Source organism: Neovison vison, chromosome 1, assembly GCF_020171115.1.
Source record: "Neovison vison isolate M4711 chromosome 1, ASM_NN_V1, whole genome shotgun sequence".
Classification (NCBI taxonomy): domain Eukaryota; kingdom Metazoa; phylum Chordata; class Mammalia; order Carnivora; family Mustelidae; genus Neogale; species Neogale vison.
In genome coordinates this window covers 186,499,425-186,524,527 of record NC_058091.1, presented here as the reverse complement: position 1 = coordinate 186,524,527, position 25,103 = coordinate 186,499,425, and the positions used below count along the sequence as shown (strand labels likewise).

Genomic DNA, 25,103 nt, shown 5'->3' with positions numbered 1-25,103 from the left:
ACAATGTATAAAATTCAATCCATATCTTCTAGCAACTTCACCCATCTACATTAACTGTTCATATTTATAAAAATCACAAAAATGACAATTTTATAATTTGATTCATTAGTTTCATCATTTGTAGTACAGTGGCACAGACAATGAGATATGGAAGAAAGCAATGCAAATCTTTCAAAATGCCACTCATCTGACCCATTATAAGAACTCAAATTTGAATCTTTTCCCTACATTTATATCAACTTTGCCTTATTTAAAAAAAAAATTCCAGGGGGCACCTGGGTGGTTCAGGGGGTTAAGCCTCTGCCTTCAGCTCAGGTCATGATCTCAGGGTCCTGGGATGGAGTCTCATATCGGGCTTTCTGCTCAGTGGGGAGCCTGCTTCTCTGCCTACTTGTGTTCTCTCACTCTCTGTCAAGTAAATACAATGAAAATATGCCACATAAGTTCCCAAAATATGTGCCAATACTAATTTTTTAAAATTTTATCGGCATGGTATTTAATTAAAATTCAGAGTAAATGAAAATTCATATATGGAATAATGCATTTTAACATATATGGAATAATCCTTTGATTATAATCTATTACACACTGAAACGATATTTTACATTTTAGAAAACCAGCAAGAATGCTATTTAGCACCAATTCTCCCAAAACCTCTGTCACTACTGTTTCAACTAAGAAAGTATTGAGAACAAAATTTTTCCAACTTAACTTTAAAAGCACAGAAAGCTCTTAAGTGTCCATCAACAGATGAATAGAAAAAATGAAGTTTATACATACAATGGAATATTATTCAGCCACGGAAAGGAATGAAACTGTTATATGCTACAACATACGTGAACCTTGAAAACATGCCAAGTGAAATAAGCCAGACACAAAATAATTAATACTGTATGATTCCACTTATATGGAATAGCTAGAATAGGCATAATATTCATAAAACAGAACTCAAAGCAGAGCTTACTAGAAGATGAGAGAGAAAGGCAATGAGAATACAAAGTAATTGTTTAATTGGTATAGAATTACTCTTGGGAATGATGAAAAAGTTCTAGAAATAGATATTGGTGATAGTTACACAACATTGTATAGGTACTTAATGCCACTGAATCGTATGCTTAAAAGTGGTTAAAATGGTAAATTCTATGTGTATTTTACCACAATAAAAGATATCAACATACTGAAAGAGAAAGTGCCAATAAAAGTGAGGGAAAAAACACTGCCAAAAAGCAGGGATGTTTGTTCCCAAATCTGTTTTTTCTGATTGTAATTTTTATAACATAATTATATTAATAAATGAATGAACTGACTTAATAAGAAAAAAGACACTTGTTCCTATAAAAACTAGGTTGAATGTTTTGCATTCAATGAAGGTAAGACATAAAAAGCTGCTGCTGAATTAGTTTTAGGTAAGACAACCATATGGGCCCCAACTTAGGATGGTTTGACCTATGATTTCTTTACTTTAAGATGGTACAAAAGCAATACACATTCAGCAGAAACCAAACTTCAAATTTTGAACTTGGTCTTTTTCCAGCCTGGGAATATGAAGATACACTCTCTTGACGCTGGGCAGCAGCAGGGAACCACGGTTCCCAGTCAGCCATGTAATCACAAAGGTAAACAACCAGTACACTTAAAATCATTCTAACCCAGACAGCCATTCCGTTTTACACTTTCATGTAATAGTAAATAAATTACATGAGCTAGTCAATACTTGATTATAAGACCAACTTTGTGTTAACACAATTTTGCCCAGCTGTAAGCTAATGTAAGTGTTCTGATCAAGTTTAAAGTCAGCTAGGCTATGATGTTAGGTAGGTTGGGTGTATAGAATACATTTTGGAGGTGAGTGGGTATCTTGGTTAGGTATCCAACTCTTATTTAGGCTTGGGTCTGACCTCAGGGTCAAGAGATCCAGCGCTGGACACTCCATACTGAGCACGGAACCTGATTAAGATTCTCCCAGGGCACCTGGGTGGCTCAGCACGTTAGGGGTCTGCCTTCGGCTCAGGTAATGATCTCAGGGTCCTGGGATGGAGCGGCTGGCTGGCTATCTGCTCAGCAGGGAGTCTGCTTCTCTCTCTCCCTGTGCCCCTCCCCACCCCGACCCCGACCTTGTATTCTCTCTCACTCACTTTGCGCACTCTCTCTCAAATAAGTATATTTTTTAAAAAAAATAAAAATACTCCCTCTCTTCTCCCTTTGCCCCTCCCCCTCCTCTAAAGAAATGTAAATGCATTTTTGACTTAGGGGATTTTCAATTTATGATAAGTTCACTGAATGTAATCCCATGGTAAACTGAAGAAGATCTGTACTGGAAAAATCATATTCTGAACAAAGCTGCACTCCTATTTCATTAGTAGTTCTACGTTCCTGTACCATTTCTATGAAAAAACAACTAAAAATCATGGAGGTCACATCATTGTTAAGCATGAAAAGTCCAAGCTCTACCTAGTCATCTCTAACTTTAGAAAAAGGCTTTAACCCTATATCAAAAGACAAAAGACTCACTAATGAATTACATTATATAATTTTTTAATTAAAATGTTTATAATACACACTGATTTTTGTGACTATTATTTAACTGATTCTTAGTTAACTGACCAACTTCTAATGTTGGGCCCATCAAGCTTATACAATGCATACTTATACTCACAGAGTTATTGAGAAGATTAAAAAATGAAAATGCACATAGAAATGCTAATTAACATACTGCAAGGCATATAAAAGTGCTTAATATATGTTATGTATCATTATTAATTATTATTAATGGGTAAAAAAGGAAGCTATTAGAAAACTTATTCGTTAGGATTCATGTAAAGGGAATGTTTCAGAAATGCCATAAAGATGAATTTCCAGGACAAAAAAAGCCTCTTGGCATTATAATAAAGGCTCTACATTTCTAGTTATAGAAGAAAAATACTCTCTAGTCATTGGACTCTCTAGAATTGGACATCCAGCATAAAATCCTGGACACGACACCACATGATATGATTCAGAGATCAAGCAGAATTGAAAAAGAATACTGGCTCCATACTTTCCCAGCTATATGAACTTGAGCAAATTCCTTAACTTACATGAGATGACATTTTTCACCTTGAAATACAACCTTAGTGCTGTTGTAAAGATTCAATTGTGTAGCATAAACAAAAAGCAACCAACATATATTTGTGATGCTCATTTAGAAAAAGAATACTTAAAATATCCTTTAAACATAACAGTTTGATAATAAAAGGTTTTTCAAGATCTCTAGTTTTTCAGTCTAATAAACATCCATTATCAGTATAGGGATAAGACATGTGCCATGTCATCTGAAAACTGGAGGGAAGAACTAAGTAGGTTTAGTATGAACTCTAGACGCCCCTGGATAGGAGTGTCAGTCCTAACACTTACTACTTCACCTCAGATAAATTACTTACAATCTCTCCGTAACTGCTTCCTCATCTATACACAAGGATTAATACCTATCTCATAGAGTAGATGTGAATAAAAAAAAGGAATTAAACATATAAAAATATAGTAAGAACATATGAACAGTGCCTGACACATGGTAGATGCTCAATACCTGCTCATTCTCTAATTGACTGAACATCACTCGGATACATAGAGACAGAACAGATGAGACTCACATTTTCCTTTATCTTATACAAATCTGGAACCTAAAAACATGTATTCCTTTTTCTCCTTTGTGGTAAAATATATAGAACATAAAAATGGCTATTTTACTCATATTTAGGTATTTAATTCAATGACATTAATTACATTCACAGTGTTATGCAACCATCACCCATATTTATTTCCAAATCACCCAAACTCTTTACCCATTAAGCAACTCCCCACTTCCTAATTCCCCCCAGCCCCTGAGAACCTGTTACATCTCTATTAATTTGTCTATTTTAGATTATTTTATATAAGTAGAATCATACTATGTTTGTTCTTTGTGTCTAGCCTATTTAACTTTGCATGTTTTCAAGGTTCATTCATGTGATAACCTATATCAGCATTTCATTCCATTATTCGGCTAAAGAATATTCCATTAAACATATATATATTTTGTTTACTCATTCATCTCTTAATGGACATTTGGGTTGTTTCCACACCTTGACTTTTTTGAATAATGTTGCTATGAAAATTAATATAAATAAGTACCTATTTCAGTCACTGTTTTCAATTATTTGGGGTATATATTTAGGGTAGAAGTGTTGAGTCATATCGTAATTCTGTGTTGAATCTTTTGAGGAACCACCAAAATGTTTTCCACACCAGGTGTGCCATTTTACATTCCCACCAGCAATGTACAAAATTCTAATTCCTCCAAATCCAAAGCATCAATTTGTTATTTTCTCTTTTTGGGGGTTCGTTTGGACATATTTATATCAGAGCAGGTATAAAGTGGCATCTCACTGTGGGTTTTTTGGTTGGTTTTTTTTTTTTTTTTTTTTTTTTTGTCAGAGAGAGAGAGGGAGAGCGAGCGAGCACAGGCAGACAGAATGGCAGGCAGAGGCAGAAGCAGGCTCCCCGCCGAGCAAGGAGCCCGATGTGGGACTCGATCCCAGGACGCTGGGATCATGACCTGGGCCGAAGGCAGCTGCTTAACCAACTGAGCCACCCAGGCGTCCCCTCACTGTGGTTTTTATTTGCAATTCTCTAATGGCTAATGATGTTGAGCATGTTATCATGTGATTCTTAGCCATTTGTATCTCTTCTTTGGATAAAAGCATATTCAAGTATTTTGCCCATTTTTCAACTGAGTTCTTGGAAGGATTTTGTTGATCTTGAGCTGTTAATAGTCCTTTAGATATTCTAGATATTAAACCTTTTTCAGATATACAATTTGTAAATATTTTCTCCATTTTGTGGGTTCCCTGTTCATTCTCCTCAGAATATCCACTGAAACACAGGTTTTTAATTTTAATCAAGTCCAGTTTATGTTTCTTACATCGTTGCCTATGCTTTTGGTGTCATATTTAAGAAATTATGACCAAATCCAAGGTCATAAAGATATACACTTATACTTTCTTTAGAATGAGAAATGGAGCCTGATGAATGAAATGCTGCAATCTCATGATAAAACATTAACAGATAAAAGATTCCTTCTTTTTTTTTTTTAAAGATCTTATTTATGGGGCGCCTGGGTGGCTCAGTGGTTAAGCCGCTGCCTTCGGCTCAGGTCATGATCTCAGAGTCCCGCATCGGGCTCTCTGCTCAGCAGGGAGCCTGCTTCCCTCTCTCTCTCTGCCTGCCTCTCTGCCTACTTGTGATCTCTGTCTGTCAAATAAATAAATAAAATCTTTAAAAAAAAAAAAAAAAAAGATCTTATTTATTTGACAGAGATCACAAGTAGGCAGAGAGGCAGGCAGCAGGTGGGGTGGGGTGGAGAGGCAGACTCCCTGCAGAGCAGAGAGCTTGACACGGGGATCTATCCCAGAACCCTGGTATCATGATCTGAGCCGAAGGCAGAGGCTTAACCCACTGAGCCACCCAGGTGCCCCTAAAGGGTTCCTTCTTATGGATAAGCAAAGAAAGTAGTTTCTTTTATAATTTTATTTTTCTTAAGATTTTATTTATTTATTTGAAAGAGAGAGAGAGATCACAAGTAGGGAGAGAGTCAGGCAGAGACAGAGTGGGGGAAGCAGACTCTCTGCTGAGCAGAGCCTGATGCAGGCCTTGATCCCAGGACCTTGGGATCATGACCTGAGCCAAAGGCAGAGGCTTAACCCACTGAGCCACTCAGGCACCCAGAAAGTAGTTTATAAGATGGAATCTACTCCTAATGAAGATGCTGTGAAACCTGTTGAAATGCCAGAAAAGTATTTAGAACATTACATAAACTTAGCTGATAAAGTAGCAGCAGGGTTTGGGAGGATTGACTTCAATTTTGAAAGAAGTTCTACTGTGGGTAAAATGCTATCAAACATCATTGCATGCTACAGTGAAATCATTCAAGAAAGAAAAAGCAACTGATGAAGCAAATTTCACTACAGTCTTATTTTAAGGAACTGCCACAGCCACCCAAAACTTAAGCAACCAATGCCCTGATCAGTGCCAACAACATGGAGACAAGACCCTCCACCAGCAAAAAGATTATGACTCCTTGAAAGCTCAGAAGACAGCTAGCACTCTTCAACAATAAAGTTGCTTTTAATTACAGTGTATGTACATTATTGTTTTAGACATGATGCTACTGCATACTTAGTAGACTACAATTTGGTATAAGCTTAACATTTATATGCACTGGGAAATCAGATTCATTTGACTTGCTTTACTACAATATTCACTTTACTGTGGTGGTCTCAAACCTGCAAAATCTCTGAGGTATGCTGTTGTATAAAACCATGTCATCTGCAGACTGAGATAGCCTGACTTCTTCTTTTCCAATTTTAAAGCCTTTCATTTCTTTTTCTTGCCTAATTACTCTGGCTGGAATTTCCAGTACAATATCGAAGAGAAATAGCAAAAGTGGGCATCCTGGTTTTGTTCCTGAATTTAGAGGACGTTTTCAATTACCATAGAGTTTTCAATTCATCATTGAGTATGGTATTAACCATAGTTTTTGTTATAAATGGGCTTTATTATGTTGAGGAAGTATCCTTCTACTCCTTGTTTATTGAGTGATTTTATCATGGAAAGGTACTGGAATCACCAAATGCATTTTCTATACCAATTAAGATGATTATGTTTTTCTTCCTTCATTTTAGTAATGTGGTATATTAAATAGATCAATTTTAATATACTGAGACACACTTGCAATCAAGGAATAAATCACTTTCATATACTGCTGGCTTCTGTTCGCTATTTTGTTGAGAATTTTTGCATTTATTCTCATCAAGGATATTGGTCTGTAGTTGTCTTTTCTGATAGTTCCCTGCCTGGCTTCAGAATCAGGGTAATACTGGCCTCATAGAAGTCAGGAAGTACTGCTGCCTCTTAAACATTTTGGAAGAGTTTAAGGAGGAATCATATTAACTCTTTACATGTTTGAGCAAATCCACCAGGGAAGCCATCTGGTCTCTGTCTTTTCTTTGTTGGGACGATTTGTATTACTGGTTCAATCTCCTTACTTATTGTAAGTCTATTCAGATTTTCTACGTCTTCTTGGATTCGTTTTTGTAATTTGTGTATTTCTAGGAATCTTCCCATTTTATTTAGGCTCTCCAGTTTGTTAGTGTATAATTGCTCATCATTTTCTTATAGAATCCTTTTTATTTCTATGAAGTTGGTGGTAATGTTCATGCTTAAATTTCTGAATTAGTAAATTAAGTCTTCCTCTTTTTTTCTTAGACTACTTAAGTTTGTCATTTTTGTTAATATTTTCAGAAAAACTAGTTTTTCTCTACAGTTCTTTTTTCCGTTTCATTTATCGCTGTTCTGATCATTACCGCCTTTCTTCTGCTAACTTTGGGTTTAGTTTGCTCTTTGTTTTTAAGTTCCTTCAGGTATACATTTAGATTATTAATTTTAGGTTTTTCTTCCTTTGTTTTTTTGGTTACTTTAGATTTTTTCTTCCTTTGTAATGTAAGCTTTCACAACCATGAATTTCCCTCTGAGCACTGCTTTTGTTACATCTCATAACTTTTGGTATATTGCATCCTAATTTTCATTCACTTCAAGGTATTTTCCAATTTCTCTTGAGATTTCTTATATAACCCACTGATCATATAAGAGTGTTTTGTTTAATTTCCATATATTTAGATGTTTTTGAGTTCTCCTTTTGTGACTGATTCCTAGATTTGTTTCATTGTGATCATAAAAGACACTTGCATGATTTTAATCTTTTTGAACTTACTACTTATTTTGTGGTCCAAATATGGTCTAATCTTTTAGATTGTTTCACATGCCTTTGAAAATTATATATTTTCTGTTGTACAGTGTATTACATAGGTCTGTTAGGTATAATTGGTTTAGAGCATTGTTCAAGTCCTCTATTTCCTTGTTGATCTTCAGTCTGATGGTTCTATTCTTCACTAAAATGCAGTATTAAAATCTCCAATTATTAATGGAGAACTATCTATCACTCCCTTCAAATCTTTCCATTTCTGCTTCATATATTACACTGTGTTAAGTACATATGTGCTTATAATTGTTCTATTTTCCTGAGGAATTAAAACTTGCATCAATACATAGCGAGCTTCACTGTCTGCTGCAAAACTTTTGACTTAAAATTGATTTTTTTTTTCTGACAATATAGCTACTCCAGGGACGCCTGGGTGGCTCAGTTGGTTGGACAACTGCCTTCGGCTCAGGTCATGATCTCGGAGTCCCGGGATCGAGTCCCGCATCAGGCGCCCAGCTCCACGGGGAGTCTGCTTCTCTCTCTGCCCTTCTCCTCACTCATGCTCTCTCTCCCTGTCTCTCTCTCAAATAAATAAATAAAATCTTTAAAAAAAAAAATATAGCTACTCCAATTCTCTTTGGGTTTTAGCATTTGAATGGACTTTTCCACCCTTTTACTTTCAACCTCACTCTGTCTGTATCTAAAAATGAGACTCTTGGGGCACCTGCATGGCTCAGTCCGTTAAGCATCTGCCTTCAGCTCAGGTCATGATAGGAAGTACCAGAATCCAGCCCTGCATCAAGTCCTCACTCAGCAGAAAGTCAGCTTCTCCCTCTCACCCTCCCATGTCTCATGCTCTCTCTCACTCTCTCTCTCAAATAAATAAATAAAAATCTTTAAAAAGAAATAAAATAAGGGGTACCTGGGTGGCTCAGTGGGTTAAGCCTCTGCCTTTGGCTCAGGTCATGATCCCAGGGTCCTGGGATCGAGCCCCACAATTGGCTCTCTGCACAGCAGGGAGCCTGCTTCCCTCTCTCTCTGTGCCTGCCTCTCTGCCTACTTGTGCTCTCTGTCAAATAAATAAAATCTTAAAAAAAAGGAAAGAAAGAAAAAAGAAATAAAATGAGACTCTTATAGACATTATATTCATGGTTGATTATTTTTTAATTCATTCTGCCAATCTTTGTCTTTTAGAGTTTAATCTATTTAACTTTTTTTTCTTTAAAGTAGACTCCACACCCATTATGGGGCTTGAACCCATGACCCTGAGATCAAGAGCTGCATGCTTGGGGTGCCTAGCTGGCTCATTTGGAAGATCATGTGACTCTTGATCTCAGGGTTGTGAATTTAAGCCCCTGTAGAGTGTACAGATTAGTCAAAAATAAAACTTTTTTTTTTTTTTTTTTTTTTTTTTAAGAATCACAAAGAAAAATAAATAAATATAAAATTTTTTAAAAGTCAGAGAGTGCCTGGCTGGCTCAGTCAGTAGAGCATGCAAATCTTGATCTCAGGGGTTGTTAAGTTCAAAGCCCACGCTGAGGGGCACCTGGGTGGCTCAGTGGGTTAAAGCCTCTGCCTTCGGCTCAGATCATTATCACGGGGTCCTGGGATCGAGCCCTGCATCGGTCTCTCTGCTCAGTGGGGAGGCTGCTTCCTCCTCTCTCTCTGCCTGCCTCTCTGCCTACTTGTGATCTCTGTCTATCAAATAAATAAATAAAAATCTTTTACAAAGCCCACACTGAGCAGGGAGCCTACTTTAAAAAAGAAAATAGGTCACATGCTTTACCGACTGAGCCAGCCAAGTGCCCTAATTAACAATCTTAAAGTAACCACTGATAGGAATTTATTTCTGCCATTAAAAAAATATTTGTTTACTGCAGGTCTTCCATGTTTTTTGTTCCTCAATTCCTCCATTACTGCATTTTTTGTATCTTATAAATTTTATGCAGTATACCATTTTATTCTCTTCCCATTACTTTCCTGCACATATTTCAGTTATTTTCTTAATGGTTACCATGGAGACTGCAATTAACATCTTAAACTTATAGTAGCATAATCTGAATATAGTTTCAACAGCATACATTCTGTTCCTGTATGTCTCTACCCCTTCTACTGAAATTGTTACCACAGATTACATGTTTACACATTATATGCTCATTAACATAAATTTTTAATTCTTTTTCTACACATCTACTTTTTTAATCACATAAGAAAAAATAAGGAGTTACAAACGAAAAATGAAGTAAAACTGTCTTTTATATTTACTTTTGTAGTTATCATGTTCTTTTTTTGTCATTCAGCTTTCAGTTACTAGTTAGTGTCCTTTTATTCAGCCTGAAGGACTCTTAGCATTTCTTGTAGGGCAGGTCTACTAACAATGAATTCCCTCGATTTTTTAAAAAAAATTTTTTTTTTTTAATTTATTTGACAGACAGAGATCACAAGTAGGCAGAGAGGCAGGCAGAGAGAGAAAGGAAGGAAAGCAGGCTCCCTGCTGAGCAGAGAGCCCGATGTGGGGCTCAATCCCAAGACGCTGGGATCATGACCTGAGCTGAAAGCGGAGGCTTTAACCCACTGAGCCACCCAGGCACCCCGAATTCCCGATTTTTTTTAAAAAAATTTTTTTTAATTTTTAAGTAACCTCTACACCCAGTGTGGGGCCTGAACCTACAACACCGAGATTGAGAATCACATGTCCACTGACTGAGCCAGGCAGGTGCCTCTCCCTCTTATTGTTGCCTTCATTATTGAAGGACAGTTTTGCCAGACACAGAATTCTTGGTTGATATTTCTTCTTTCAGCACTTTAAATACATCAGTCCATTACTTTCTGGTACCCATAATTTTGTATGAGAAGTCAATTAGTCTTATCAAGGACCCCTTGTATGCTAGGAGTCACTACTCTTGTTGCTGCTTTCAAGATTTTCTATTTGTCATTGGCTTTTGACAATTAACTATTATGTGTCTCATTGTAGGTCTCTTTGAAAATAAACTACTTGGAGTTCGTTGAGTTTCTTGGATATATAGATTCCATATCTTTCACCAAATTTTATACATTTTGGTCATTATTTCTCCAAATATTCTTCCTGCCTCTTACTTTCTCCCTTCTCCTTCTGGGACTACCATAATACAAATCATGTTCTCTTTTATGTTATCTCACAGATCCTTTAGGCTCTATTCACTTTTCTTCACTTTTTTTCTTTCTCTTCTCAGACACAAGAAGTCACTTTGTCCAACTCTAGATTCACTGATTCTTTCTTCTGCCTGTCCTCACTTAATGTTGCATTCCTCTAGCATTCCTCTATTTTTTAATATCAGTTATTACACTTTCCAGCTTCAGAATTACTATTAAGTTACCTTCAATAATTGCTAAATCTTTGTTGATATTCTCAGTTTTTTCATACATCACTTTCTAGAATTCTTTGTCTCAGTTGCTAGAAAGTGTAGTTGTTTGTCTATGCTTTCCCTTAACTCCTGGAGCATGTTTGTAATAACTGATTTAAAATATTTGCCAACGTCTGGACTTCCTCAACAATTGTTCCTATCATTTTTTTTTCTTTGAGCCATTCTTTTTTCTTTTTTCAATTTCTTTTCAGCATAACAGTATTCATTGTTTTTGCACCACACCCAGTGTTCCACCCAATACGTGCCCTCCCTAATACCCACCATCTTGTTCCCCCAACCTCCCACCCCCCACCCCTTCAAGACCCTCAGGTTGTTTTTCAGAGTCCAGAGTCTCTCATGGTTCATCTCCCCTTCCAATTTCCCTCAACTCCCTTCTCCTCTCCATCTCCCCATGTCCTCCATGTTATTCTTTATGCTCCACAAATAAGTGAAACCATATGATAATTTTCTCTCTCTTCTTGACTTATTTCACTCAGCATAATCTCTTCCAGTCCTGTCCATGTTGCTACAAAAGTTGGGTATTCATCCTTTCCGATAGAGGCATAATACTCCATAGTGTATATGGACATCTTCCTTATCCATTCATCTGTTGAAGGGCATCTTGGTTCTTTCCACAGTTTGGCGACCATGGCCATTGCTGTTATAAATATTAGGGTACAGATGGCCCTTTTTTTCACTACATCTGTATCTCTGGAGTAAATACCCAGTAGTGCAATTTCAAGGTCATAAAGTAGCTCTATTTTTAATTTCTTGAGGAATCTCCACACTGTTCTCCAAAGTGGCTGCACCAACTTGCATTCCCACCAATAGGGTAAGAGGGTTCCCCTTTTTCCACATCCTCTCCAACACATGTTGTTTCCTGTCTTGCTAATTTTGGCCATTCTAACTGCTGTAAGGTGGTATCTCAATGTGGTTTTTAATTTGAATCTCCCTGATGGCTAGTGATGATGAACATTTTTCCATGTGTCTGACAGCCATTTGTATGTCTTCATTGGAGAAGTGTCTGTTCATATCTTCTGCCCATTTTTTGATATGATTATCTGTTTTGTGTGTTGAGTTTGAGGAGTTCTTTATAGATCCTGGATATCAACCTTTTGTCTGTACTGTCATTTGCAAATATCTTCTCCCATTCTGTGGGTTGCCTCTTTCTTTTGTTGACTGTTTCCTTTGCTGTGCAGAAGCTTTTGATCTTGATGAAGTCCTAAAAGTTCATTTTCGCTTTTGTTTCCTTTGCCTTTGGAGACATATCTTGAAAGAAGTTGCTCAGCTCTATGGTCAAATAATATTCAACAAAACAGAAAAAAATATACAGTGGAAAAAAGACAGTCTCTTCATAATAAATGGTGCTGGGAAAATTGGACAGCTATATGTAGAAGAATGAAACTCGACCATTCTCTTACACGGTACACAAAGATAAGCTCGAAATGGATAAAAGACCTCAACCTGAGACAGGAATCCATCAGAATCCTAGAGGAGAACATAGGCAGTAACCTCTTCAATATCAGCCACAGCAACTTCTTTCCTGTTTCTTTGCATAACCTTGTGTTTTTTCTTGTTGTTTTTGAAATCTGGACATTCAGATATTATATTTTAACATGGTAACTTCTACAATTATTAAAGGTCTAGCTCGTGTTTTCAGCCAGTGTTTTGACTGATATTTCCTTGAACACAAAGAGCTTAAAAACAAAACAAAACAAAATGAAATGAAATGAAACAAAAACAAACATTTCTCCTAGACTTTACAGACTGGTTTTGTGCTGGAGTACTCCTTTAATACTTAGGCATGCCATTTACAACTCTGCCTTGGCTTTCACTTCCCGCAACAAGCCTAGACATGAGCCAGGGAAAGTTTAAGGGTTTCTCAAGGTGCTTCCTGAGCATGAGTCCTGCCCTGGGCATGCACATGGCTTTCTAAATTCCCCTGTATACACTGGCGCTTTGACTGTTCCAGTTTCCCAAAGGAATTCTCTACCTGACTTTTCTTCTCAGGTCTAAGGTATGACTAGCCATAATCTTTTGCCCCAGGTTTCCATTTGCCTTACAGTGCTTCAGTCAATGCCCACTGCTTCTCTAGCCTCAGTTAGGTGAAACAGATGGAAAAACCTTTCATCAATCCTTCAAGAAGCTCCCAGTCAGGTTAGAATAGGCAAGGATGATAATTTTTTAATAAACCCTGCTTTGCTCCCTCTAGAACCAGGTTGCTATCTTCATGACTGTTGACAAGCTAGAGAGGGTCGGGGACACAAACAAGTAAAAATGCCACAAAGCTTTCCTACCATTTTTTTAACTGCCTTTTCCTTGGTTCAACATTCCCTTGGTTACTCAAAAGCACAGATGTTTTTCCAGAGTTCTGGCAAAGTTGGATCTAACAGTCTCTGCTTGTTTTTTTATGCTTCTGTTGAGTAGTTAAGATTTTGGAACTTCCTACTCTGATACTTTGCAGATGTCACTCTAAATATTTATACTTAAAGACCTAAAAACTCATTATAAAGCAAGACTGAAATTTACTAAGGCAACATTTATTATTTGGGTACCATTTTAATCTGAGGAGATACCTCTAGTGAATATTTCCAAAATTCTATAGAAATTCATGAATTGTATTAATTGGCTAAAATCAAATACAAGCAGTCACATAAAAGATTAACTTAATGGATATAAATTCTGAGATTTCTTTAAATACTATGGCTATCACTATCTCTTGATGGCTGGCAAGTGTTAGATGGCAATGAAATACTAGAAAAACTCAAAGAGCTTATTATTCTTAATGCTTCTCCCCTCCAAAAATGTTATTGTAGTTTTAAAAGATGTACATGACAGAAATTATATTCCATTGGTAAAATTACTTGGGAGTTATTTTTATGGAAATAAAAATACCACGATTTCAAGGTGGTATTTCACAAAGAACATATTATTCAGCCAAAAACAGTCTGATATTTAGGTGTTTCACCTAAGTTTAAGAAACATTGTTAAGTAGAATGCAATACTTAAAATATTAAAATTTAGATCCATCAGAACTCCAAATTGAAATACTTTATGTAACTACTTTTATAAACACATAGAACTCAAAAATACATTCATGTATTTGCTAAAGTCAATTAAAATTATAGCTGTTATGACAAAAATATAAAGACATTATCATAAATACATGTATACCACTCTAAAACATTTGTCAATTTTTACTAACAGAAGAGAGGGAAAAAAACCCCAAAACCCTACAACTTTAACTGCAGGATCAACCACTCAATCAAATACTCTATTTGAAAGAGAAAAAAGAAAAAAAAATCCAAGGAAAACCCATCAATCATGAACAGTTCCATTTTAGGTCTTGTGAAACTTTTTATACTATTTCTAAATTGTTAGTTCACTAAAACTATAGCATACTCCATAGCACACCTCATCAATGGGACATGAAATAAATTTACTGAGTGGGTGGGTCAAGGCCAACATTAATATAACAGAATAGTATAGAACAGAAAACATTAATGTGTACTGTACATAATGCTATGTATTGTTTCACAAAACTTTTATTCTACTTTATGTATATATGAAAGCCATTCTCTTTCTACTATACCACAACACTACTCCATCAGAAAAAGGAAGCTAAAATAAGACACACCCTGCTACAGTACACTGAGCATAGGAAAGTATTATATATAGCAAAGTATACACAAGAAAGTATACTGAAATGAGGTTCCTTTGTAGTTCCTTAATGTAATTTAATTACTTAAGAAAGTTACTTATGGATGAAAAAGATTTAGATTTTTTAATACTTTTACCAGGATTATTATCTCACATATAACTATAATTCAGAAACTATAAAAATCTGAATTAAATATCTAATGTATCATAAATTAATGGGTTTCAAAATACCTTACATTCTAGAGAAGATTTAACATAACTAATCTCAAAGGTGTAAAGATAGATAAATTCACGATACTTGACTGGCATATTTAAGTCTAGCTCCTTAAAGGACTTTTTATTTTCCCTCTATTTCAACCATAACTATGGATCTTATTCTCATAGAAACATCCTTTAACTCAACTGGTACCTATTCATATTATATCATATTTAAATATACAACAAATTTAGTCCATTTCTTAATAAATAAACACACCTTTAAAAATGTTTCATTGGTAAGTATAATTTGCTGGGACATTTATATCACAAAAAAGTCATACCATGTCAATAAAATTTATAATTTCCCCATTAAAGATTATTTTTTTCTAATACATTTAAGAACTCAATATTGCAGGGCACTTGGGTGGCTCAGTCGGTTCAATGTCTGCCTTCGGCTCAGGTCATTATCTCAGGGTTCTGGGATCAAGCCCTGCGTTGAGCTCCCTGCTCAGTGGGGAATCTGCTTCTCCCTCTCCCTCTGCCCCTCCCACTGCTCATGTACATGCTCTCTCTTTCAAATAAATAAATAATATCTTAAAAAAAAACTCCATGCTGCTAGTGAGTAATCATATATATAACAGAAATGGATCAGGACAAATATTGAACCAAGTAACACTGTTATTGCCCAATTTCCCTCTGCAGACAAAGCAAACTTCCATATACATTTTAGCATTCTAATATATAAATTAGACTGACACACCCAGTACTATTTAGGACAGAATATTCTCAAATTTCATCTAATACCAAGCTTTCAGTTAATTCATATGTAGTGTTTAAATTAAGGGCTTTTCAATTTATTTCATCTCAGATCAGATTTAAATCTAGGCCTTTGGGCACCTGGGTGGCTCAGTGGGTTAAGCCGCTGCCTTCGGCTCAGGTCATGATCTCAGGATCCTGGGATTGAGTCCTGCATCGGGCTCTCTGCTCGGTAGGGAGCCTGCTTCCTCCTCTCTCTCTCTCTGCCTGCCTCTCTGCCTACTTGTGATCTCTCTCTGTCAAATAAATAAATAAAATCTTTAAAAAAAAATAAATAAATCTAGGCCTTTACTGATACTCAGCTTTTATTGGGAAAAGTCAGAAAAGCACCCCAATTCTGAATTTAAACATTAATTCTGACAAAGTTCTTGAATGAAATTATTAATTCTTTCTTCCAAAAATGTCTGCCAAAGGAATGGTAGGTAGAATGGCAAATGTGCATGGCCTCTGCCTCACAGAGCAGGTCCCTTTATTCAAGGTCTTTCAAAGGAGATCTTTAGTCTAGTGGAGTGGAATAGTGGAAAAATGGAAGAGATTTTGAACAACCCAGGTTTTAAATCCCAACTCCATCATTTGCTAAACATTAGTAAGTTAATTAAATCTCTCTAAGCCTTAATTTCTTCCTTCACAAAATGAGTTTAATACAAACTATTTCACAAAGTTATTTCAGGGGTTAAATGCTAAAATACAGTAAGTGTCTACTATAATAGGGGAACATTACTAAATATTCATAAATTTAGGGCCTGGCACATGGAATCCATTCAATATTCACTGAATAAATAATCCACTCTGAGACAAGAAATCTTAAATGCCATTTCCAAAAGAAGTACATCAAAGAAAAAACACAAGTAACAGTATTTTTAATACAATTATTGGCCTAAATATAGGTAATCACCACCCTTTACTTCATTTTATACTCTTTAATTTGGACTTCATTTATGCCTTAAAATATGTATTTTAAAGCACATAAGCGAATCATCTAGTAACATAAAGGAGGAATTAAAAGTTAATTTTTAAAATGTCATGCTGACCCAAACTGCACACTACTGGTACCTAAAGCAAAATTTGGTATAAAATTTAAGTAACAAAAGAATAAATAAATGGCTTGTCACAGAAGTTCAGGCACTCACTACAAAACACAACAAAGTTAACTTATCAGTTATAACCATGATATTCTAGTTCACTAAAATAAACATTTATGGGTACAAAAAAAAAAAAGATGGCTTATTCTAGTCTCTGCACATTATTTTTAACATAATAATCTTTTAAAGCAAACATTTTTAGTTAATCAGAGTAAAATCATTTTATAGATGCTAAAATTTACCTGTTTGAGTCCTTCATCAGTAAGTTTGTCCTGGTTGCCTACATGAACTTTCTGAAGTAAAGGACAGTGAGAGGCAACCGCAATAATAGAAGTGTCAGAAAGCTGTTTACACCTGTAGGCTGTATACCTAAGAAGTCCAGGACACTTAAATGCTAGAACACATACGCCAGTATCAGACATACTGCGACAATCAGAAATGTTGATTTCAATTATATTCTGACTTCTTGATGCAATTTTTTCCAATAATTCATCAGTGACCTATGAGAGAAAAAAAGCAATAAATTTAAAATTTTGCTACAAAAAACTTACTTTCTATTCTTTTATTAAATTTTCCCTAATAAATAATACAATAGCATAATCAAAAGAAAACCTTATTTAATATTAAAGCATAACAAGAACTGTGGTATAATACAAAATACATACTTGGTCTTTTTCCCAGTTCCTGGAACAGAGCTCCTAAAACTCTTGGAGTTTCCTGATTAAGAAGAGTCTCTTTTCTTATTCATCACAAGCCCCTTTTGACCACACAGGAGTTTGTACTAATGAAATGACTTAAGTTGAGGCTCCCCAAAAGCTTCATGTTGGGGTCTGGTCACCAGAAAGACCAAACACCATGTGATTAGAGGGTGGTAACTTTCGGCTCCAAATCCTGACTTCCTAGGAGGGTAAGTGAGCTAGAGATTGGGTTATAAAAACACTTGAACATTGAGATTTGAAGAGCTTCTGGGTTAGTGAACACCTTAAAGTACTGGGAGGGTGACATGCCCACAGACCAAATGGAAGCACCACATCTTCTCCTCTCCTTCTCCACAACTTATGTTGTCCTATGCATCTTTTCCACCTGGCCAGTCCTGAGTTGTATCCTTTACAATAAACCAGTAAATATAAGTATTTTCCTGAGTTCTGCAAGTCATTCTAGCAAATTACCAAACCTGAGAAAATGTTCAAGGGAACTCCTGAATTAACAGCTAGTCAGTGAGAAGTACCGGGGACTCCTGGGACTTGTGACAGGCCTGCAAAGTGGAGACAGTCTTATGGGACTAAGCCAATAACCTGTGAAGCTTTGTTTGCACTAACCCCAGGAGTTACTTTCAGAATTGAACTGAATTCTTGGGACACCCAGCTATTGTCAGAAATTTTGTTAGAATGAAAAACTCCACACATTTGGTGTTGGAAGTGCTGTCAAAAACACCAAGCAAGAATATATGTGTTAGTTTTCCTTAAAATCTTAAAGATCTATCCTTACTAGGGAAGTTACTTTAACTTTCAAACTCACCAAAAACTCCCCATAAACGAAACTATATTGAGATTTTAAATGTTTTATTATCTATATTTAGCCCAGCATATAGTGTATATCAGTCATCATGCTCTTATGAATTATAATTTATTATACCTAATCAAATTAGGAGATACCTGCCACAAAATATAAATTTTAATTTTACTAGTTACTTCAGAATACTACCACATATATAACTAATTCATAGATAAGAAAATACATCATTTTGTTTTTCAGCACACCGAAGATTACATACAAATGTCCATATCAAATAGCTCTTATCAGAAAACTCCAAACTAAATACAAGTAACATTAAAATTCATGTGGTTAAAAACTCACATGGTCATCTGAATTTCAAACATAATTTTTAAAAAATCAACCTCTACATATTCCCTACCCAGTCACGGAATGAATAAATCACAGGGATGAAAGGTAGAGCATAGGGAATACAGTCAATGGTGTGGCAATCATTGTATAGTGATGAATGCAGCACAACATATAGAATTGTCAAAGCACTATATTATATACCTGACACCTGACACTAACGTTAACATTGTACATCAGGTAAACTTCAACAAAAAATAAATAAATAAAAATTTAAAAGAAAACAAAGTTAGTATTATTCAAGTTCCTTGCGGACAAATAATGATGAAAGAAAATACACATGATGAAATTTAGAACAGAAGAAAGAACTGGAGTGTTCAGGAATACTAAGTAAGAGCCAAGTTTGCAACTACCTTTATACTTGTCGGGAAAAGCAAAAAAAAATGTAGACAGTTACCTTCAAAGCTAAAACTCTGGCATACCTCCCCTTCTATTTTTATTGTTTTTCATCTCCAGACCTAACTACCAGTAGGGGTGAAAGGCTATTTTTGGTCTGAGTTTATAACAAATAGCTCAGATATCCAAGACTAATGAAGTAAAGAGCCAATGTATTATTTCACATTACTTCTTTCCACTCTTCTAACCACAATTAGCTAAATACTCACCATTTTCGTAGACACAAATTTCCTGGACCCAAGCAGGGAAATAACTAATTCTGTAATTATTTCAACCTCTAACCAATGAGGCAGAAAAATAAAAAGGAACTTACATGCTCAGGAATTTGCTTATTTTGTTTAAAGTGAATGAGTTTTATACACACACACACACGAACTACCAGTGGTGTGCTGAATTTGGCTTGTACGAACTTACAAGAGCCTGTAACATGTACCTCTTTCCAAATCAGTGAAATCATTGCATTCAGTGATACCACATTGGTAGCCTGAAACAGGCCATGGTGGGAGCATCTGTACCACAAAAACCAGCAAATACTATAATACACAGCTTTCTATTTGTTTGTTTTGAAAGCTAGTTATTCAACATGTAACAGCACACCACTACCTAAAAATATCATGGAAGGATTTGGAGCAGGTTCAGCACTCCAATAAAATCATATTCTTTTTGGATATTTTTATGTATTCCTAATGCAAAATACTAACAACCAAGTCTAAAAGAAGAATCCAACAAGTACAACAAATTATATGAAATAAACACTAATAACTCTATCTTTTTTCCTAATTTATGCCGCCATATAGACACACACTAGGCAGCCAGGCAATAAAGAAGACTGGAAAATTAAAACAAGATACATTAGTCCATTCTGCTTCTAAATCTTCAACTATAAAAACTGTGTAAGAATATTTATACTAGGGGCACTTGGGTAGCTCAGTAGGTTAAGCCTCTGCTCCCAGGGTCCTGGGATCAAGCCCCACATCGGGCTCTCTGCTCAGCAGGGAGCCTGCTTCCCCCTCTCTCTCTGCCTGCCTGTCTACTTGTGATCTCTCTGTCAAATAAATAAAATCTTGAAAAAAAAAAATTTATACTATTCACCTATAACAATAGTATAAGAATACTATTAATAGTGTAATAATAATATATTAAAAGGAATAATAATAGTATTAACTCATAACAATGTTAGAAGGATAAAATCCTTTAGTATGTGTAAAGCCCATAGAATAGTACATGGCACATCAGCAGTACTATATAAACATTTGCCATCGTTTTCTACTATTAAGCTAATATTCACGATTATAACCCCTCCCCCAAAAAAGGTGAAAAGTTTAATAACTTTCTTTGAAAGTAAGGAAAAAAGGGAGAAGATATAGAGGAAGATTAAGAAGCAACCCAAAAATACCAATCCACATTAAAAAATATCTTCACCAGGGGCGCCTGGTGGCTCAGTGGGTTAAAGCCTCTGCATTCGGCTCAGGTCATGATCCCAGTGTCCTGGGATCGAGCCCCACATCAGGCTGTCTGCTCCGCAGAGAGCCTGCTTCCTCTTCTCTCTCTCTCTGCCTGCCTCTCTGCCTACTTGTGATCTCTGTCTGTCAAATAAATAAATAATCTTAAAAAAAAAAAAATCTTCACCACAAAACCTAGCTTTAACATGATTCACACACAAAAAAATTACTAAACATGTAATTATAAATTACAGTAAATTGAACTATCTTGAAAACTACAACATGAAAGAAGTTATTTCTGAAGAGGAATAAAGACATTTTTTGAGGAGGTCAAAATGAGTTTCTTAGAATTAGATTCCATACCTGCTGACGACTACTAAGATCCAGCTGCTTCCAAAACTGGAAATCTAAACAAAGGTCACGCCAGTACTTGCAAACCAATGAGGCAGAAAGGCAACGCTCATCCAGGGATAAATTGGAAAATATCTGTAAATAAAAAAGGAACCGCATAATATGTACTAATCACTTTAAAGGCACAGGAAAAGATTCTTATTAGTTAGAAAAAATTAACTTTTGAAACAGAAAACCATCTTGAATGTAAGGGCCATTATTAGAAAAGTCATTGTTAAGGAGTAGCCTAAAGAGGAAGTACAGTATGAAAGCTAAGAATATGTGCTAATATCACCTTTCATGTAAAAGGAGGGAGTGGGGAAGCAGAGGGAACACAAAGAGAGAGCTTGCCAATATTTAGAAGAAGAAAAAAAAAGGATGGGCTCGAGAAGCCAAAAACTAATAAAAATGCTTACCTTTAGGGAAAAGGAGAAAAGATTAGTAAGGGAAGGATGAAAGTGAGACTATTTTAAAGGGATGTAGTTTTACAGTTTTGACCTTGGAACCTGGTGAAACTTTCAAATAATTTTTTTAAAGAATGATGAAAATAAATCATAAGACATTTTACCTCCATCATATTTTTTTCCAGAAATTCATGACCCCAATCAAAACCTGAGAAAAATATCATATTCTAACTATGGAACAGCCTAAAAAATACCTGATAAGAACTCAAAAAAATTCAAGGTCAGAAAAACAAGTAAAGATGGAGAAATTATCATAGATCAGGGGAGAATAAGGAGAAATGACAACTAATGCAATCCTGAATTGGAAAAACATCAATAGAAGGACTATACTGCTACTGATTTTACAGTTTTGGTCAATGTACCTGGGTAAAGTAAGATAACTAAATTAGGGAAAATTGAAAACAGTTAAGGAATATATAGGAAACTATACTATCTTTGCAACTTTTCTAAGATTATTCTAAAATAAAAGACTTATTTTTAAAAGAGATTTAAAGTTAAAATCACAAGAAGATGGATTAGGACCAATATAGAATCTTTATAGTTAAGATAGGTACCAACAAATACAATGTGTGGACCATACTGAAATCCTTGACTGAACTGACTATGAGAAGATTGTTCTGAGACAATCAGATAAAACTGAACACAAAATAGATACTAGATGATTTAAAGAAAATTAATCTTCACTTTTTAGGTATTGATTATATAGTAGCTATACCCATACTGTAGTTATATTATGTTTTAAAAGCTATAATGCATTTTAGTAAATAATGCATTTTAGTTATATACTTAAGAGTTTGTAACTAAAATGCTATCTAGAATTTGCTTTCAGATACTTTATCAAAAACAAAGTTGGTGAAAGAAACAAGAAAGGAATAATATTGAAAACTATTAAAACTGGTTGAATGATACATGGCAGGGGCCATGTCCATTATAATATTTTCTACTTTGGTCTGTATATGAAAATTTCCATAATACTAAGTGAAAATTTTAGCACGAACATATGCTCTAGGGGTGCCTGGGTGGCTCAGTGGGTTAAAGCCTCTGCCTTCGGCTCGGGTCATGATCTCAGGGTCCTGGGATCGAGCCCCACATGGGGCTCTCTGCTCAAGAGGGAGCCTGCTTCCCCCTTCTCTCTCTCTGCCTGCCTCTCTGCCTACTTGTGATCTCTGTCTGTCAAATAAATAAATAAAATCTTAAAAAAAAAAAAAAAGAACATATGCTCTAACACTAAACTGTCTTATGCTAGATTTAAATCATGGCTCCACCATTTATTATCTATGTAACCTCATGCAAATTACCTAATCTCTCTGTACCTCAATCTCCTTATCTTTACTTTTTGAAGATTTTATTTATTTGAGAGAGACAGAACAAGCAAGCATGAGTGGCGGAGGGGCAAAAAGAGAGGGAGAAGCAGACTCCCCACTAAGCAGGCGACCAGACACCGGGGCTCAATCCCAGGATGCTGAGATCATGACCTGAGCCAAAATCAGATGCTTAACCAATTCAGTCACCAAGACACCCCAATTTCCTGATCTTTAAAATGAGGATAATATAGTATTGACCTGACAGAGTTACTGCAAGGACCAGATAAGTATAGATAAAGTTTGGGGGGAAAGGTCTGCAACAGAGTTAAGCAGTATATAAATGATTCCTATCACAACTATAATCTAAAATGGAAACCTCCAGGTAACAAAAGTTGTAGACATCTAAGCTTAAAACTCTACTATGCTTAAATCTTTAACCTGGGGAAAATAACTACTTCCTCTTCACAACCATCATTCCTCTTCCAAGGGTCTAGTGAGAAATAAAAAATATATTTAAGAATCACAAGGGAAGGGACGCCTGGGTGGCTCAGTGGGTTAAAGCCTCTGCCTTCGGCTCAGGTCATGGTCTCAGGGTCCTGGGATCGAGCCCCACATAGGGCTCTCTGCTCTGCAAGGAGCCTGCTTCCTCCCCTCTCTCTCTGCCTGCCTCTCTGCCTACTTGTGATCTCTCGCTCTGTCAAATAAATAAATAAAATCTTTAAAAAAAAAAAAAAAAAGAATCACAAGGGAAGATGGAGTTAAGCCCACTAAAGCCTCTCACACCCACTCATGACAACACAAAAAGCAATTCACTCAGGACTCTAAAAGGTTAATAACAGATGGACCAGGGAGGTGAGCCAAAACTTACAGAATGACTAATAAAAGTAATGAGTTTCCTGAGGTTTTTTTTTTCCTTTTACCTCCCATCATGGAACAGGATGATCCCTGTGCAAAAGTGTATATTAGGCACAAATAAAATACAGAGAGAATGCCATTTTTCTGGACAGAATGTGATCCAGAGATTATGAGAAAAATCCTTGTTTTGGGTTTTCTCTTCTTTCACTTTTCTCTTTTTCTCTCTGATGGCCAAGTCCCAAATACAGCCTCAGTCACAGAGCTGCAATGTGGCAGCTATGTAGGCACCTAAAACCCTGAAAGTGAAACCATCTTTCCAGCCAGTAGAACCAGCAAAGAGAACTCTGTGGACCAAAGAGTGTGAAAGGAATCCTCACTACCTTTTTGTTAACATTCCACCGTAAAAGTAGCCCCGGGGGCACCGAGGTGGCTCAGCTAGTTAAGCATCTGACTCTTGGTTTCAGCTCAGGTCATGATCTTGGGGTCATGCGATCACACTACATACTGGGCAGGGAGTCTTCTTAGGATTCTCTCTCTCCCTTTCCCTTAGCCCCTCCCCTATAAAGCAAATAAATTTTTAAAAAATAAAATAAAAGTAGCTCCAGTTATACAAAAGTGATAGCAGCAGAGGCGGCTCTAACTCTGAAAGAAACTCTATCTTTCCAGTCAGAGAACCAAGAAAAGAGGCCTCTAAGTTAAAGAGTGTAAAGGAAGGATGAGAAAAGAAGACCCTTAAACTCTTAACTCTGTGTATCAAGTGACAAAAATCCCAAGTTAACCACAAAGCTGTATGTGTACAGAAGAAACCCAAAGTAGTACAGCAATGTCTTTTAAAACTGAGCCAAAACTGTAATCACAGGCCAAGGAAGAGAAATTTCAGACTAAATGTAACAATGCTGGGGCACCTGGGTGGATTAGTCAATTAAGCAAGCATCTGCCTTCAGCTCAGGTCATAATTCTATCAGAGTCCTGGGATTGAGCCACATGTCCAGATCCCTTCTCAGTGGGGAGTCTGCTTCTCCCTCTTCCTCTGCTTCCACCTCTGCCATTTGCGTGGGCTCTTGCTCTCTCTCTAATAAAATCTTTAAAAAATGTTTAAAAATAAATAAAACAAAACAAAATTAAATAAATAAACAAACAAACAAATAAATAAAACTATGCTGATCCCTGACAAACCTAATGAAAGCCATGGATCTAGACATTCATAAACTCAGTGAACACCAATAAAATTAACTCAAAGACTCTATACTCAGACATATTATAATCAAATTGTCAGAAGACAAAGAGAGAACCCTGGAAGCAGCAAGAGAAAAGAATTCATTATGTACAAAGGAGTCTCAATAAGGTGAACAACTTATTTCACATCAGAAACTATGTAAGCCAAAAGGCAATGAGATAACATATAGTGCTCAAAGAAAGCACTCTATATATGGCAAA

The 25,103-nt window shown here is 36.0% G+C and overlaps 1 protein-coding gene across 2 annotated transcripts in view; it reads right to left on the bottom strand.

Annotated features, from left to right (window-relative positions):
• The window catches only part of FBXL17 (F-box and leucine rich repeat protein 17), a 506,779-nt gene that overhangs the window by 463,890 nt on the left and 17,786 nt on the right, over positions 1-25,103 (bottom strand). For both annotated transcript variants that reach the window (XM_044264392.1, XM_044264400.1), the window contains exons 2-3: positions 21,017-21,139; positions 17,156-17,413 (exon numbers count right to left, since the gene is read on the bottom strand). In XM_044264392.1, the coding sequence (XP_044120327.1) occupies positions 17,156-17,413; positions 21,017-21,139 (381 nt within the window). The remainder of the gene's footprint in view (positions 1-17,155; positions 17,414-21,016; positions 21,140-25,103) is intronic.